This window comes from Ziziphus jujuba, chromosome 11 (genome assembly GCF_031755915.1).
Source record: "Ziziphus jujuba cultivar Dongzao chromosome 11, ASM3175591v1".
NCBI lineage: Eukaryota > Viridiplantae > Streptophyta > Magnoliopsida > Rosales > Rhamnaceae > Ziziphus > Ziziphus jujuba.
The window spans coordinates 19,897,168-19,916,169 of NC_083389.1; the positions used below are offsets into that span (position 1 = coordinate 19,897,168).

General features: G+C 33.7%; 1 protein-coding gene across 1 annotated transcript; it reads right to left on the reverse strand.

Moving 5' to 3' along the window:
- Positions 1-8,868: 8,868 nt before the first annotated feature.
- Positions 8,869-11,895, reverse strand: LOC107432974 (probable glycerol-3-phosphate acyltransferase 8). The gene is made up of 3 exons (XM_016044208.4): positions 11,467-11,895; positions 11,055-11,367; positions 8,869-10,019 (listed from the first exon to the last, which is right to left on the reverse strand). The coding sequence occupies exons 1-3, from the start codon at positions 11,787-11,789 to the stop codon at positions 9,138-9,140; spliced, it is 1,518 nt and encodes a 505-aa protein (XP_015899694.3). The 5' UTR covers positions 11,790-11,895; the 3' UTR covers positions 8,869-9,137.
- Positions 11,896-19,002: the final 7,107 nt, after the last annotated feature.

Sequence of the window (19,002 nt, forward strand, 5' to 3'; positions counted from 1 at the left end):
GATAGGTGGGATGTACTGATCCAGAAAGGGTGTAACCGATGCTCTCTTTCAATCCGTCTATGAACCTCACCTTCTTCGTGTGATCGTCGGGAATCAGGTGCATGCAGAATCCTGATAGTTCTCGGAATCTCCTCTCGTACTCGGTCACTGTCATGTTCCCCTATCGCAGTTCCTCGAACTCTCTCCTTCTCGCCTCACGGTACGCAGGAGGACAAAACTCTATCAATGGCAGTTGTTCATCCCAGCTACCACGAAACTGCATAATGCAAGACCTTAGCAGGTCTTCTAATGTCTGAATTGTGCACTCTGCTTGTCCATCAGATTGCGGGTGAAAAGCGGTGCTGTAGTTAAGTCTTGCTCCTAGTGCATCAGCCAATTTCCGCCATAGTCGTGAAGTAAAGCGCGGATCTCGATCGGAGACGATGGCTAACGGTACTCCATGAAGACTTACAATGCGTTGCACGAACAACTAAGCTAACTTCTCGGGTGAAAAATGTTCTCGTACCGGTAGGAAGTGTGCCGACTTGGTGAGACGATCAATGATTACCCAAATGCCGTCGTACCTTCTAGGTGTGGAAGGAAGCTTGAATACGAAGTCCATATTGAGTTCTTCCCACTTCCACACGAGAATCGGTAAAGGTTGGAGTAGTCCCGAAGGCTTCTGTCTTTCTGCTTTCACTTGTTGACAAATCAAACACTTTAATACGAAGTCTGCCACTTCTCTCTTCATACCAATCCACCAATAATACTTAACAAGCGTCCGGTACATCTTGGTACTTCCCGGATGCATCGCATACATCGAGCTATGCGCCTCCTCTAAAATCTCCTTCTTGAGTCCTGGAATATCCGGAACACAAAGTCGTCCTTTATACACGAGGGCTCCATCCCTCCTTATGGAAAATTCCGGATCAAGACCTTCTTGTACCTTGCCCTTAATTGTCCTCAACTTAGGATCTTCCATTTGGGTCTCTACTATACGATCCACCAACACCGGTCGTACCTGGAAGCTAGCCATGAGAACTCCTGAAGGATGCATATGCATTAACACCCCCATCTTCTTCAACTCCACCATGAGAGGTAGTTGGATGACTTGGATGTGAGCAAGGGATCCAGTAGCCTTCCTACTCAAAGCATCTGCCACTACATTCGCCTAATAGTGACTTTAACTTCCCTCTTGTGCAACTTTCCTTCTCATGCCCACTAATTAAGGATAGTCAAATTGGTCCACGAGAACACGATCTACAAGTCTTGGTCATAGTCGAACGCTAACCATAAGGTGCTTCTAAAGCATGCATCCTTAAACCAACAACCAACTCTCGTGACTCGATCAGCACTTTAAAAGGTTAGATTAGAACTTAAGTCTAATTTCCTCAAATACTGGTATCACCAAGTTAAGGTTGAGATTAATTCACTTATCTTCGATTACCCTCCTAGTACTTACAATTATAAAGCCCCTGCTCCTCATTGATTAACCAATAGCCTTAACCTCGACAAACATCAATCTTTCTTTTAACTAAATTCATCAAGGTCATGAATAAAATTCTCAACATCCAAATATCATTCTTGAAAACCCTAAGTTTCCCTTATTTCAAATAAATTCCATGAATCCACACCTCAAGCAATAAGAAATTTAAATCCTAATTCTAGCATCACCACCAATACTATGAACAAATCACTAGATCCTTAACCCAATAAAGTATTCCACACTTCTTAAATTCTAACTCCGTCCCAAAAATCATACTCCTTATCATTGTAAATTATCACCAACAATATCAACCACCTTGAATCGATGAAGCACCATCAATACGAACCTTAAATCTCCAAGGAAATAAGATATCAAGATCTTAGCTTCTAGAATGAAAAATAACCATGCTTAAACATCCAACCATGCCTAAGGAATCATCCTCATCTCATTAACCTCATCAACCACCAAGTAGAACTTTAGTCGCTATCCGGATCTTGCTTGATTCTCTCAACGCTGTCGTACCTTCTCTTTGTGAATGATAGTTTAAGCACGAAATCCATATTTACATCTCCCTACTTTACTTGTCGGTGACTTAAGTACCTTTATTCGGATCTTGCAACTTCCTTTATCATGCCAAACCACCATGTCATCCAGTGAGCATTCCATACGTCTTGGTACCCTTGGGGTGTATCGCATACTTTGAATCACGTGCTTCCTTTAAGATCTCCTTTTTGAACTCAACGATACCCTGCTTTGGATTCTTAATTGGCGATACTTAACCTTAAGTCGCTTTTGGAAAAACCATAACAATAAACAAATAATAAAATATATTTTTCAAATATACCTAACTTGCATAGGCAATTGTTAAAACTCCACATTGAAATTCATATCTTAAAATCCATAGCATAAAATAAAATATGCACGCTTGTAATGGAGGTACGTACAACACCTTCTACATGTTACGTAATCCATGATTCCAACTGTCGCCGACACTCTGCTACCAATACAAACCAGGGTGGTTGCCTATATTGGCCGTCCAATTCCCCGGGCTCGTAGGCAACATGATCATGGGGCTAGCTCTACATGGACCACATTGGTTCGCCGCCTCCATATGGTGCAGTATAATATCAAACAATATAACATACAGATACATGTATGAACACAAACCAAAAATACTTGAATAAAACACCTTTAATTTCAAATACCACTTTGAAAAGTATTTAATTTTGATAATCGATCGGGAAAATATTTTGACGCCTTGAAATCGATCGATCGACACACATCCTTAGACAATCATCTTTCTCCTCCATGAACGAAACGGATACCATTCACGATGATAAGCTTGACCTTCAAAAAGAAAAGGCATCCTCGACCATCGACTAGGCCATAGGAATTTCCTGTTAGGCTAGATGATCCTAATTGACACCCTCGAAGATTAGAGTTATTCAAACTCGGGCAACGAATTTACTTCGAGACAAACAGAAAGAACGCTTTCACACGGGTAAAACGAGAGATTAAACACGGATAGGATGCACAACAATGCACAGTCCCATAGGAATACTAGAACCTAGAGCTCTGATACCAACTGTCAGGACCCGTCCAGAATTCCTCCTCCGGAACCCTAGACAGCCCTGATCCCAGGGAAATACCACCGAACCTTCCAACGGAAAATCCGGCAGCACCTCCCCTAAGGGATTTACTTACCACAAATTTACCTGTACTGAAAACACACTTCAAAAATATCCCCTTATTCCTCCCACAAACTACAAATTGGTTCCACAAATTGCAGTACTTAAAAAAATAAATACAGTAATCCAGTGCAAAATAAATACAACAAGAGTGAAAGAAATATTACAACTGCAATAAAAGAATAACAGGGTACTGCCGAACTAAAACAGCGAGGAAGATCAAGTCCGCTCCGAGTGAACACCGACAACCTGGTACCTAGAGGAACGGAATTTAAGAGTGTGAGATGCTAATCATCTCAGTGAGCGACCCTACTACTATACCATATATTATCACAGTAATAAGTATAAATAATAATTATTTGGAAATAATATTTTCTCTCAAAACCCTTACAATTCACTCAGTTGGAAAGGTTCCCCTTTTAAAACAATTTCACAAAACCCTTTATCCATATTCCCCGAAAACCAAGACATCAATTAAATACCAGAAGCGGTAACAATTATATTTTTAATTCCAATTCAGTTTCCAAACATTTTATTTTTAAAACACAGTTCTGAAAATCATTTGATGCACCCACTATATACCAGTGGCGCCAACAGTACCCAGCGTCCCAAGGTACCGCCAGACAGGAGGTTATAGAGAGAAACCGGCATACGGTCGCGTGGCGTCCCACAGCGCCGCTGCTAACCTGGTGTCCCGGCCAAAGGGGGGTGGCCGCCCTCTCCGATGGCATCCACAGGACACCCTCATAATATCAACCGCGCGCTACTCACACCCACCTGCGCGCTAATCACATCACCTGCGCGCTAATCACACCCACCTGCGCGCTAATCACAACCGTGTGCACACTAACCATATCACATATACCATATCACATAATCAGAACACCAGTACGTGCACGGTGCATCTAAAAATTATAAAATCCATAAATTTAAATCATAAAACAATTTTCACATTTTTCATAAGCATAGCGGGCATAATCCATCTGCTTGAACCGGGAAATTCTCCACAATTTCCTTATAATCTATACCATAAATTCCATGATTTTCAAATCCACCAACTCCCAAATCCATCAATTCAAATATCCACATTTTTTTTTTTCAAGCATAAATAATTTCTCGAAATATCATAATCAAATCCCATAATATTTTATGGGCATATTTCATAAAAATTGAAATCACCAACATAACCAAATATTTTCCTTGAAATATTTGAAAATCAAATCGTGCCCAATTTACCATTAAAACCACACCAATTTCAAAATCCTCAAAACCATAAAATAATTCCACACGGCATAAATTTGTAGAATTCGCATTTTCTTAAATCCAATAAGTTCATAAATACTTTTACAATAAATCCAATAAATATTTGGCACATAGAAATTAAATTCCAAATATTTAATTCACACATAATATATTCATCAATTAAATTCCCCAAAATTAATTTGAAGGTGGGTCACTCACCTGGAGCACGCAATTAACCCATGATCCACTACGGGATCAATTCTACAACTCACCGGTGCTCCTAGAACAAAATTCACAGACAGTCAAATAAATTAATATTTTATTCGGGTAAATAATACCCGGTACCCGGGGGGTCAAAACACAAACGATAACTAAAATTTACGAATTATATACCGAATCGAAGCTCGAGTGATGCTAATCACAGATCCGGTCTTAATTTCCGATGATCGTACCCGACGGGGTCGGAATTTTATCGGGAAGCTTTTCGGGTTTCGGCTCTGCAATTCTCCCAAACCGTCGCGAATTGGTGGAAACGGAAGTCGGATTTGGGTTCAGGAGGTCGAACACTGCGGACTGGAGCTGGCCGGAATTTTCGGGTACTCGCCGGAACAGTAATTTCCGGCGGGCCGCCACGTCACCGGCAACCGTCGCCGGAACAGTAATTTCCGACGGTGGCCGTTTGCTGTGAAATTTTGCAGATTTGTAGATCGTGAGGAGAGCAATCCAACGGGACTGACGGTGAGCAAAACGGAGGTCGGACGGCGGAGAAATCACCGTTTGAAGATTTTCGACCCCTCGCCGGAAAACGCTCCGATCCCGGCGCGTCGGTGGTCCGATGGCCGTGATTTTTGGTGGGTAGGCCGGACTTGAGGAGAGGATGCTGGGTGTATGGCGCGTGTACTGTATATCGGCCGGAATAGTGCCGATTCGCGGTGGCCGGCGGTGGAGGGGAAAAATCGCCGCCAAACTTCGGACGTCCGATCCGGGCGCGTCCGGCGGCCGTTCGCCGTGAAATTTGGAGGTTTTGCCGGAAATGAGGTGGGCAATCTGGCTGGCCGGCGCGTGTACAGTAACTAGGCCGGAAAAACGTGAAAATGGCCGGCGGCCGGCGGGTCCTCTCTCTCTCTTTCTCTCTCCTCTCTCTCTTTCTCTCTCTTCTCTCTCTTTCTCTCTCTTCCCCGAGAGTTTTTCAAAATTAAAACCCTGTGTGACACTGTTCATGCCACGTGGACCACTCAGAAGCTGACACGTGGCATTTCACTGTTCACGACCCAAAAACATTAAAATAATACGGTATCCGGTAAACTTCAAACGTCCATAACTTTTTAACCGGATGTCCGTTTTGAGCGTGCCGCTAGTCTGTGAACTCGTATCGACGAGCACTTCACAACCATGCATGAGTCAAAGCTCAATTCCCCATAAACAAAAAGTCAACTCCGGCACCCCTTGGACAGTTTGGACCGCAACTTGTTTCGTCCATAACTTTCAAACCGTAGCTCCATTTTTGACGTGCTACCAGTCTACGAACTCGTGGCATCGTGCACTTCGCCACGGTACCCTAGTCAACTCAAAATTCTCACCGAGTCAAAAAGTCAACTTTTGACCCCCTTCGGTCAACGGTCAACGGTCAACCTCGGTCAACGTGCACGGATTCCGGTGCGATTTGGGACGGGGTGTTACACTAGTACTGTTGAAGCAATAATTTGTACAAGAGATTGGTTGTTTGGAGAAAAATTTAATTATTTTTATTAATGTTTTTTTTATTTCATTTGTATATGTGAAACTTTTAAGGTTATATAACTGTTAATTTGTTTTCAATTAGACTTAACATGTTAGTAGAGGTTAAATTTATTTATTTTGTAAACGATAAAATATGTTTGATTTTATATTCATAACTATTGAGCTGAGCTTTGGATAAAATGTAGACAACCAATATCTTACGAAAAATAGAGAATTATTATTATTATTTTTTTTTTTGCAATTCAATTTTTTCTGCTTTCTATGTTTATTATGATAAATATTAATGATTTTTTGGTTTCACTAATTTTTCAAGCACAGCTTGATGATCTCATAAAGATGTTTTGAGTTGTGATATTAGTAAAGAAGACTCTTTAAATCAATGCTCTAATTATGCCAATACTCAAGCATAAGGTAATATCAATCTTAAAAAAAAAAAAAAAAAAAATTAACTTATTTATTATATTTTAACATTTTATTTTTCATTTTTTATTTAGTTGATTTTTTTTTTTCTTTATTTACTTGAACATGATGATTCTAGGCCGGATTGTTCAACATCAAAAATTGACATATTTGGTTTGGAGTTTGGACATTGACAAAAAAATTTGAAAACATAATGATGGTTTTTTTTTTTTCTTTGTTTTTAAATGTATTTGTTATAATTGGAGACTATATCTACATGGTTGTGATGCCATTTATTTTATTTTGTATTTGAAGTAGTATCATCAGCAATTATGAACAGTGAAATGTTAATGTTGGTGCATTAAAACGTTTTTTTGAAGCACATGTATTGAGACTTATGTATTGTGGATTAAGATTTACAAATATAATTAGAGGGTATATTACCACGAAATCTAAATACTGTATCTTAATTTATTAATGCTTAAATTATTTTTATGTTGTTTTTTAATCACTATTTTTAAATCATTTTCACATAAAGAGCTTGATTTTTAAGTTAGTAGAATAAATATATTAATAAACAAATTAATTTTCAATAAATAGATTAATAGGTTAATTTTCAGATTAATAGGTCAATATTCAGGATAACAAATTATTGAAATAATTATGTTAATTGGATCGTATCTATAAATAAATCGAATTAATATTTTAAATATCTAATACGATTAATAAATAAATTGAATTCAGATTAAATATTTTTGACATAATTATTAAACAATTGACTCGAACCCGACTCGTTGATTGCCACATCTAGTTTTGCCCATCCTATTTTAACTTTTGATAATTATTAATTTTTTATTAATTTTTGAAAAAAAAAAAACAATTATTAGTCGCTATATATAAATAGTTGAATCCAATTGTGTGATGTGGTATCAGAATCCTCAGATACATAATAGCTTCTTCTTCTTCTTCTTCTTCTCTTCTTGGGGCGTGGAGCTTAGATTGAGATTACGGTAGATTATATGAAAGAATTAGTAGAAACTGACGCAATAATTTTATTTTTTTTAATAAATTTGATAAGTGTTCGATAAAATTTTATTTTAAATTTATTAAAAATCATAAAATTAAAATTCTAGATAATAACCTGCTTAATTATCGGCCAAAATAGACAAGAATAACTATTTTTATATATATAAATATATTATTACTATTAATATATGTGTCTTTCTAATAATAAATTAATAACATATTTGCTTTTTTTTTAATTACTCCAACTACGAAAAATACATAACTTTATTTTGTTTTTGATATTATGAGTGGGAAATTCAAATTTATATCGTTATGTAGAAAATTATAGTTATTATTACTAGATTATCCTCATATAGATGAGAATTTTATTGTTAGTTGAAAAGTTATAGTAGTAGTTTAATAACAAAATTCTAACTATGCTAAAAGAAAATTTTAAAAAGCTATTTTTATTTAATTTTTAAATTCTAGCTTTTTTAGGTTATCTAGTGATTATTAGATGATCTAACTTTTATAGATTTACTTTATAAAAAATTCTTTCATATGGTCCAATTTAGAGTGTCTAAAAACAACCCTAAATAATAAATATTAGCTTGATATATAAAGATTTACTTTATTTCTTTTTCCTAGTTTCACTTGTATATAAATTTTGGATATTAATTGATGCAGCACTTTGTAATAGGTTGACAATTCAATAACCGAAAATCTTAAAAAATAAACATAATAAAATAATATTATATTATTTGATAAACAAATTTTACAAGTTTAATTTATTTATCAATGAAAGTTAATAAAAGTGTTAACGCATTTTGTTAACATTTATATCTTCGTATTTATTGCAAAGTATTATAGAACCTTTTACTCTATTCATGATTTTATCTTATATTTGCCAAGATCTAGCCCAGAAGTTCAAAAGTAGTGGACTATCACATCTTGGCAGTTGCAGGCCTGAATTTAATCCATATTGGGCTTCCCAATAAAAGAGACTTAATTACGATTTGAACCACCTGACAGTTGAAAAAAACCGAATGATCATGTTTGCTGTTATTGAATCTTTCCATAAAAAAAACAAAAAAACAAAAAAACAAAAAAACAAAAAATGTTTGCTTTTATCGAAGAACTCTGGGAGCCACATCGAACATATGAGTCTCACTTCCAAACGATTAATGTTTTTATGGAGAGGAGAGACAGTACTATTTTCATTTAAAATTCAAATACAAATCCATATGGCAATTGGGTTTATATCTATATGCGAAAGCCCATAAACTCCAACGTCCCTAAATTTGGCCCAACTTAACAAAAACAAGAAAATAAATAAAATTGAGAGTCCCTCTTAAATTCACCAAATCATATTATACCAACTAATCATCAATCACATTAAGCAGTTGGTTACATCAAGAATTTAACATTCGTTACAATTTGAACTATTATACCCTTCCACATGTATTATGTAGCCCCAAAAAAAAAAAAAAAAAAAAAAAAAAAACACTTTATGATGGACTATTCCTATCCATTGAAATGACCATAATACCCCTAACAGATTCCACAAAAGACGGAACCACTTTCTATACCTCTATCCTCTATCCCTTTTTGGCATTGTGAATGGACTCCACCTTCCCATCATTCCCACCCAGCAACAAGTACTTATCCTTCCTGGTTAATCCAGTGCGCTCGAACCCCAGCACATCAGCCAGCACCTTCTGCACGTGATTGGCCACCTCAATCGCTGATTTCCCACCTGCCTTACACGTCATCTCCTCCGGCAACCTATCCAGAAAAGTCACCTCGTAGACGGGCCTCGGGTTCATGAAGAAGAAATATGGGTCCCAGAACTTGACCCCACGAACTGTGGTCCCGTAAAACATGTTCTGCTTACAATTGACTGCCACGGGTACGATCCTATCACTCATCTCTGCGAACAAAGCACTGAATCGCAACAGATATGGCTCACGGCAAGTGGTCCCCTCCGGGCACACCACGAGATCGCCTTTCTGAAGCAGCGAAGCTATTCTGGCCGCGTCAGCCGCACGATCTCGAGTCAGAGCAACGGCTGGGATTGGAGATAGGAACCTGGAGAGCCTGCTCACGCTGTATGTGACACACGAGACTTTACGTCCGAGCGCGATGGCTATGATGATCGGGTCGAGAGCTGAACGGTGATTGCATACATAGAGGTTTCCTGGCGTCCCAGGGGATGGTGGGGGTGGTCGGTTGCCGCGGATCACGAGCTTGATCCCCAGCATCGCGTACGTGTACGGCACGATGCGTTCGGGGAGTGGGAGATTGAGGTACACGCGCAAGATGCAGAGGACGAATGCGAATGGAAGCCAGATGTAGGTGAGGATGGCGTTGAGTGGGTCAGGACGCTGAACTAGACGGCCATCGTGGAAGATGATTCGGCTTTTAAGGCTATCAAGTGGTATTGGACGTGCTGATTTGCTTGGGTGCACCATATAGCCCTCCTGCTCACCGTAGCACATAATTACCCTTCCAAGTCATTAAAATATTTGAGACCAAAATCTCTATGCTAGTAGCATGTGACATTTTCTACTGAGATAAGACAACTTTAATGGTAGTATGCTTAATAATAAACTCTATTGTAAATGTAATAAAGTAGAAATTATAGTTATTATAACTAGTATAATCATCCATTGATGATAATACGTGTTATTTATATATATGGGTTTGATGGGACATTCCTTAAGTAAAAAAAAAAAAAGGAAAAATGACAATAAATAAATAAAAGAGTGGGACCACCTAATCTTCATAGGTAGAAGGCAGTTGGGGAAGGTTAAAGACTGTGGGACCCAGTGGTCTCAATGGTCATCGACCAATTATTTTCCTACTTTTTAAGACTAGCATTTCCCTGCAATTGACACTGCGAGACTTTCATTTCATACCGACAAAATAAGATTTTGTTTAATAATATTAAATTGTATCCTTTAAGTTACAAATATTAGAGCATTGTTTCTTCTTACACTTGCTCATCAATTCTATTTCATTATTTTCATTTATTTTGTCTGATAAAGATATATTTCAATAATTTAATGGGTTTTCATTAATGGTTAGCCATTTTTACAGTTTAAATATATATATATATATATTTTTTTTTTTTAATTCTAAGACAGATGGTTAATGATTGATTGATAATTCTCTATTTAAATATTCATTTCTATAATTTTTTTTAATTTTTTTGTATAAATTCAAAATTATCATTCATAACTATTTCAAATAATTTCACTACAAATTCAAAATAATAAAAATAAAAATCATGTTGAAACCATTTTGAAAGAAAGTTAACTGTTCCTACATATCTACATGAATACGAACAAAAAAAATGGAATATATGAATATTTTTCATAAATCATAGAAAAACATGTTTCATGTGGACGCATGCTCATGCTCTTAAACGAATTAATGCAACGGCCTTCAATGAAACTCAAGCGTTTAATAACAAAAGAAATAAAAAGAGTGAAACAGTATTGAAGAAGCAGAACCTTGCAAACAGACATGAAATCGTGATCAGATTCACGGTCACCGATCCCAATGTCCGGCGATTCCTCCCCAAATTCCCGCAAGATCGAAATCCTCTTCCATTTCCCAACCAAAACACCTGGCTTCTTCACGAACCCCGTGGCTTTCTTCGTCTTCGGATTCACCTCGATCTCCGTTCCCAGCACTTTGTCTCCGCCAAGAAACTCCTTCACAAACGGCTCCACCATCACCGTCGGGTTTGCCGTCACCACCACCTTCCTCTTGCACCGGTCGAACACCTCGAAGCTCTCCGCCCTCACATCCGCCGCGTAAAACCTAAGCCACCACCACACATACACATCAGAATTCGAATTAGAGTACAGTCACACTACTGTTACCTTTTGGTAGATCAAGTCGATTCAGTACTATAACTACCTAGGCAAAACGGCGCGGGAAACGAGCTCGATGTCACGGATCTTGAGGCCGGAGAAGGAGATGTAGATGAGGATTTGGATGCCGATGGCTTCGGAGATGAAGAGGTAGGAGATGATGACGAGAGGGAGAGAAAGGAGGAGTATGAAGCCTCGGAGGAGGCTACCGGCTTCAATGGCCACGAGCATGAAGTAAGGGATGGAGCTTCTGGAGATGAGAAGCGTCCCGTCCAGATCGGCGGCGATCGATTCGTACGACGTCTTTGTGTTCTCTCTGCACTTTGTCACCGACGGGTAGTCTCGGCCCTTGTGTTTCGGGTTCGACATGTTTCGGCCGGTTCAGAAAAACGGTTTGGTTTCTGTTTTTTTTTTTTTTTTTTTATTCTCTCTCTCTCTCTCCCGGGCTTTTCTTCTGACTTTGGCGTGGTGAGGAGGGAGGGAATGGAGTGTTTGTGTAGTGAGGGAACGTTGGGTTTTAAATGAAGAGATTTATAGGCAAATTACCATTGTATCCTTGCTGTAGGAATTGATTTATGATTTATGATTTATTAATTTTTTATTTGGTTAAAGTTTGCATTGTTGTTTTCGTAAACTTTGATAATTATGGTTATAAAAATTTAAAAAAAAAAAGCATTGATATAATTTTTCGTTCTTAAAAATAAACATTTATTCAGGAGTATAATGAAACATGTCATAATTAAAAAAAATCTATTTTAATTTTATTATGACTTGGTTTGATTATGTTACTTAGACCGATTTTCTTGTTATAAATACACAAAATTATACTTTTTAAAAAAATTATTCATGATTGTTTATATAATTTGAAAAATAAATTTCAATCGACAGCCTAACGAGAAAGTTTTTTTATTTATTTTTTTAGATAAAAATTTAAAGTTCAAAATCTTCATTTCATGAAAAATATGGCCAATAACTTTTGAAAAAATCTATATTGAATTAATACAAGTTGATACTTTTTTTTTCTTTTTCTTTTTCATATATATATATATATATATATTTTGTCTTTTTGTTGGTAGAAGGTAGGGTGGCCTAATTAATATATGAGGAAAAATTTAAGAAAGTATAAATGGATTGGAAGGAGTAGGTAAAGGAAAGCATGTGGTGAATAAATTTTGTTTTATTAAAAAAATTAAAAAGAAAAATAAAGAATAAATTTAAGAGTATGGTTGAGCCGTAATAGGCAGCGGGCCACCGGCCTTAACAAAATTAAGAACCACTTCCTTACTCCTTTGACTTTGTCTCTTGTTTTGGTTTGTACTTTGTATGCCAACCCCCCAAAACTCAAAAAAGTGGCTAATTAATTTCTTTGTTGTTGAAAAAAGTGACTAATTAATGATTTGATAATGAAAACAATATCCTATATAATATTTTTTTTAATCATGTTATTTATTATTATTGATTTGATATATGATTATTAGTTTATATGATAAATTTTAAATAAAATATTTAATTTTATTATTTTTATTTAAAAATTAATTTTTTAATAAAAATAGTTTAAATTATTATTTGATGTGTATACTTCATTGATAATTATTGATTAATAAAGAAAATAATATTTTTTAATATTTTTATCAGCTAGACTTGATAAAAAAAATTTGTTTATAGATTAAAATCATTTTATATTCTTTAATTATTAAGCTTGTTATGCGCTTAATTTATATGTGGTATCATAAAAATTATCATGTTGTCAAATCAGTTCCATCGTGCAATACAATGCGTGTATGATATATGCGGCTAATTTTGTCAGATTATTTAAACAAAATTGCATGACTAGTTAAATTGCATGAAAATAATAATTCAAGAGGTAATGAGAGATACCTTTTACAATTTGGGAAAAAGGCAAAATGAATGATTGTTTAACGAGGTACAATTATAAACCCTTAAATTTAAGATTGTATTGATGTAAGTAATTAAATTAGCCATTCATTTTTTAGTAACTACCAATTTGATTAAGTAATTTCCTAAGAATGTTTTTACTTTTTTTTCCATGCCAAAGAAGAAGAAGAAGAGAGAGAGAGAGAGAGAGTCCCAAAATCATTACAATGTCTGGGAACATAAATGATGTAAAATCCCATATGTCGATTTTCTTTTTTTTTTCATTATTTTTTATTTAGTTGAGGAAAAAAGAAAAAATGAAAAATGACCATATGGAGCATATATTTATTTGGATATGGTATTACAACTTTTAAAATAGTCACTTCTTCTTTTTGTTTTTTTTCCTTCTTTTTTTTTTTTTTTTTTTTTTTTTTTTTTGTTTTGCTTGAAATAAAATAGTCACTTCACGCTTGCCGTATATTGACCATTGCGAGAAACCAACTTCTTCTTATGTCTATGAGTAATAAGCAAGAATTTAATGTCATATATGAGTATGTGACAAGGAGGTATGGCAACATGACATGTGTCTACCCAAAAACTGAAATATTTTGGCTTTGTACAATTTTCAATGTAAGGATGATCGTAATAAATTTGTAGCTTAGTTGCACTTCTAGTACAACGCGGTTTGAAGTTTCTTCCGAGTTTAAAAAAATTATTAAAAGAAAAAAAAAAAAAAAAAAAAAGAAGCATTAAAAGAATGTTAAGACGCTATCTTCCTCAAAAATTGTCTTTGATTTGCAAATCAAAACAAATTCATTTAAATTTTTTCAGCAACATTCTCAAAAAAATGCACATCATGAATGAAATTTTATTCAACATATGCATAATCAAGGTAATGGGATCGTTTTCAATTTGACCCCTGAAGTACGTAATAGAATCCAAGTAAAATAAGAATAAATCAAAACTAAATTAAGTTGTTGATTGTTGGATGTTGGATAAGATCTTCCAAAGTAATATTAAAATTACTCAAAAACTTAAATATTCAAGAAAAGTGTTAGTTGGAGTAGTTGAAGCCTTGAAAGGTTGAACGGTTTTCTGCAAAATCGTTCATACTTTCTTTGGCCCAGACAAAGAAAGCTTGTGCCATCCATGATTGCTGTGCAACTTAAGATCTTACGTCTTTTCTTGCGTGGAAAATTTGGGATATTTGTTATGCGATAAACTATGCCATTCATGTTGGTTGCTACAAATATAAAAAATTATTAACCAAATTTTAAAAAAATTCAATTAACATTTTATAACAATTTTAAGGGTCTTATACCAATTACATTTCTAATCTTTATTTCTAGCTCTCAAACAAAGACTAAGCTCTATTTAACATAATTTTTTAAAAGTTGAAAAAGCTACTTTTGAAGTTAAAAAATTATATGGGCTACTGTTTAGATAATTTTCAAAAAATATTTTAGATTTCAAAAAATACTTTCTAAACAAAGTTAATAAAAAGTGATTTTTTTTTTTTTCAAAAAATATTTTTGAAAAAGCAGAAGAAGAAGCAAAAACTATATCAAACAAGGCATAAATAGAACTAGTTTTTTCTTTTTTTTTCCCACCAAAAAAAGGGTTTCTTTAATTCTTTTGAGTATCCTTGTGTGGTTATCTATCTTCCTCCAATTTTTTGCCGATCACCCAAATAAAAATCTATGTGTATATCAAAGCTGCAAATTTTAAGTAAGATTGAACCAAGGAAGATATATAACGACTAAAGTCATGGTTGGAAGAATAATAATTTCTAAAAGATAAGGACTAATACTTTCTATGAATAAAAGATTGATGGAATAGGATACTCTTTACTTTTTGCAGTAATAATGAAAAAAAATACAAAACAATGGCCAAAAAAACATGTAAAAAAGGAGGGGAAAAAAAAAAAAGAAAAAGTAAACAGTATGTTTAAGTATTTCTATATTTTAAGGAATACAAATTTTGAATTTTTTAAGAGTGTTTTGAAAATTTTGGATCTCATAAACAAATAAGATAAATTCAATTTTAAAAATCCAACAAAATAAAAAAGGTCAAAATTTGAAACATACATATTCAATTCTACCATTTAATTCATAAACCAAACATATTATAAGAATTAGATTTTATTACTTGTAAATTATGATAACAACATTTAGATACAGTATTTTCCATCAAATATGATATGCATGAGTGGTTAATTATGGTTGTCAGCTTATATATCCAGATGTGCCATAAGTATTGTCATTTCTTTCTTTCTTTATTTCTTAGAAAAATGTATTTGTTATTTCCATTGCTGCAAATTTGTTTATTATTTTGGCTAAGATTGATATACATGTCTTTTTGAGTATAAAAGTTGAACAGTACTTTTCATTTCAAAATGTTAAATGATAGAGAAATTGTACAAATAAGTATTAGTAGGCCATATTTAATCTTAATGTGATATAGCGTTACATATAAATCAATATGGTAAAATTATCTACTCCAATAATAATTTGTGGATATCTATATCTTAAAATTGTTATATATATAATTTGTTGGAAGTATACTTACATATTAAATATTAAAAATGTTATTTCAATTAATATTTTAAAATTAAAAATCTAATTAGGTAAATAATAATTTTTATGTTGGCAAAAATATGGTATTTTAATACCATATTAAATGGTGAATGAAATTTGAAATGGTTTTGACTTTTATAACGCTAAATAAATTGGGTCAATGACATATTAATTTAAATGTTATGAATTAATGGTAGATTAATTTGACCATAATGAAAAATTAATCGAGTAACGGTTTTTTAATTTGATTAATCGTTATAAAATTATTTAGGAATATTTCAGAATTAATTTGAACATTATGAAATTAATAGAAATTTTACATAATTAATTGACAGAATTAACTAGGTAATTGGATACCCTTGCACGAATGAGTATATAAATTAACTTTCATTCTTAATTTTCAATAATGGAATTGCGATAGAGAGCTTTTGAAAAGTTAAAAAGCTTATTCTCATTACATGCCCAAAAACTCTTAGTGGTTATAGGTTTAGTATGATAGAAAAAAAGTAATTTCAAATTTAACTAGAGAAGCTCAAAAGTGCAAGCAAAATTTTGAAGTTTTTCAATCCTCCATTCAATTACAATCTTACAGGCTTTTTTATGTTGGTATCTTTTATTCATATATTTGTTTATTTTTTATTATTTGTCCAAATTATCCTTTACAAGCTTTCGTGTGTGAGTTTTATATATATAAATAGCTTGCTTTATTTTTGTAATTTATTGTACTATTTCTTTCAAGCTCTCTGTATAAATTATGTAAATATTCGTATGCATTTTTCATCCTTGCTGCTATTTTGTATATTATATTTTTATATAATACTTTCTAACACCTTGTACTTATCATATCCATACATTATCAATGCATGGGGCAAAGATCTATGTTTTTAATAAATTAAAATTCGATATGGGATTTAATATGAGCTTGTTATGTGATTTATATTTGTCAATTTACAACACTCAAAAAATACGTTATTTAAATATTTTTCAACACATTTAGATAGGGGAAAAAAAAAAAACCAAATTATAAAATCTATATGAGAATCACTAGTAATTATTATCAAATTCTTTTAATGCTAACTGCATTTTTTTTATTTCCTGTGAAGCTATTATGACATTTTCCTCTCCATAATTTTCTTTTATAAAATCCTTATCATATCATAATTGTATTATAAATTTAATTTATTATCAACACGGCAGGATGACAAACAAGAAAATGTTAGTTTGATTAGCATTAGCTTATATTAAATGATTAAGAAAATATATAGGGGACATTTTCTCAGTCTCCTTGATAAGCAAGAAATGTTTCAAATCCCATAGATTTGACAAATTTAAGTAGCTGACATAATCTACGCCTCATCCTCTTGTTAGTGTTAGCGTTGGATTTGTGAACGGTGAGGCCATTATTAAGTTTCACCATGGAGATTAATAACTTTAGATATTAAACCTCTATGAGAGATGTTCATATTTATACTAATCTCTGTGAAAGAATTTGGAGAGAAGGAAAAAGTTTTCTCTTGTTTGAAGGTTTTGAAACTTGAAAGCCCTTTTCTTCTCACACTTTCACTCTTCGTCTTCTCTTTCTTTCTTTTTTCTTTTTTTTTTTCTTTTTTTTTTTTTTTGGGTTTATCTCTGTCTCATATATAGAATTAATGGATGTATGGAGATAATTAACAGTTAATGTTTGTAAATGAAGCACATAAGAAAACAAATTACTCCAAATTCAAACCAGTAGTAAAATGGAAGGCCTAGATTGAAACAATTGAAAATAAAAGTACCATTTTGAAAGTGGGACTAAATTAGAGAGTCCAAAAGTGTAATTAACCCATTTTCTTGAATACAAACCCAAATTTCTTTTTCTTAATGAAAAAAAGAATCCAATTCAAAAACAAAAATTAATATCTTTTTTAGATAAAGTGGAAGAAATGGTTGTTTTACCCAAATTTTGTAAACAGGATAGAGTTGAAAATTGGATGGAAATGCATATAAAGAGTAATATTCTTAAGAAGACATTGAATTTGGGAGGAAATAATAGGAAACCACATGGAAAGTTTTACAAGTTAGACAGGTTTGGTGGATGTAACTCCCACCAACCATACCACGAATGCTCTCTCTCTCTATCTCTCTTATTACATTTAATTTTGCTGCCTTTGTAGGTGATGTAGTTAATATTGTGCCACAGAAATGCATACCCACTTTGCAACCACAATCACTAACACAAAACCCGGGGTTTGTGGCCAGTTGTTGATTTCGATAGTACTTGGGGATGGTCATTAATTTCCAGAATTTAGTCAAAATATTTTTTTTCCAGCTACTGACTCTGAAGTTTTCAGCTCCTTCATATATATATATATATATATATATATATTTTTTGGTATTGTGAGCTCCTTCAATTTGGTAAAGTAATTTGTTCCTCTTTTAATATTGTGATTTTATTTTTTCTATTTTTTGGTTTTTATTTCTTCATTTCTTTTTGCTTTCTTTTTCTTGTTTATGGGGCGGGGGCTGGTGAATAAAAACATTTGTTTTCTGCACAAGTACAAAATTTGAAGGATATCCTGAGCACAGACCAGTTTTGCAGACTGAGGAAAGCAGGTGTGGTAGTGCTGGTGCAGGGCTTGAATCGGATTTCCAATTTTTTTTTTTTTTCCTTCTTTTTTACTTTAATTTTTATTTTTAATTTTTGGGTTAAATGCTGGGTGAGTTCATATGGCAGGTTACAGCTGGCTTTGATAGCTGGTAATGGGAATTTGCATATGAATCTTGACATTGATTCAAATTATAGATGGATGGTACAGGTCCTGGGTGAGTAAATAAATGGTTTTGGGTGACTTTAATTAATGGGTCCCACCAAAAATGCTTTAGGTCCACACCTCACACCAAAGTAGCATACTAAACTCAGTCTGTGAACCAACTCACATGCCATCAAACTGTTCATCCGTGAAGCGTAGAGCCCTGAATTGGAGGGACAGTTTCCCTTTGATTAAATAGCGCACACACACACCCACAAAAAAAAAAAAAAAAAAAAAAAACCTCAAAATTTCTGGTAAATAATTCAAAGCATAGAACAAATTATATATATATATATATATATATATATATATATATATTATTATTATTATTTCTAGGCAACA

What these genes read in the sequence shown, in the direction of transcription:
- LOC107432974 (XM_016044208.4), bottom strand. Translation starts at nt 11,789, where the DNA reads ATGTCGAACCCGAAACACAAGGGCCGAGACTACCCGTCGGTGACAAAG. An exon ending in TCCCGCGCCGTTTTGCCTAG is followed by an intron (nt 11,368 to 11,466) that starts GTAGTTATAGTA and finishes GTGGTGGCTTAG; the next exon opens with GTTTTACGCGGCGGATGTGA. An exon ending in ATTTCATGTCTGTTTGCAAG is followed by an intron (nt 10,020 to 11,054) that starts GTTCTGCTTCTT and finishes TACGGTGAGCAG; the next exon opens with GAGGGCTATATGGTGCACCC.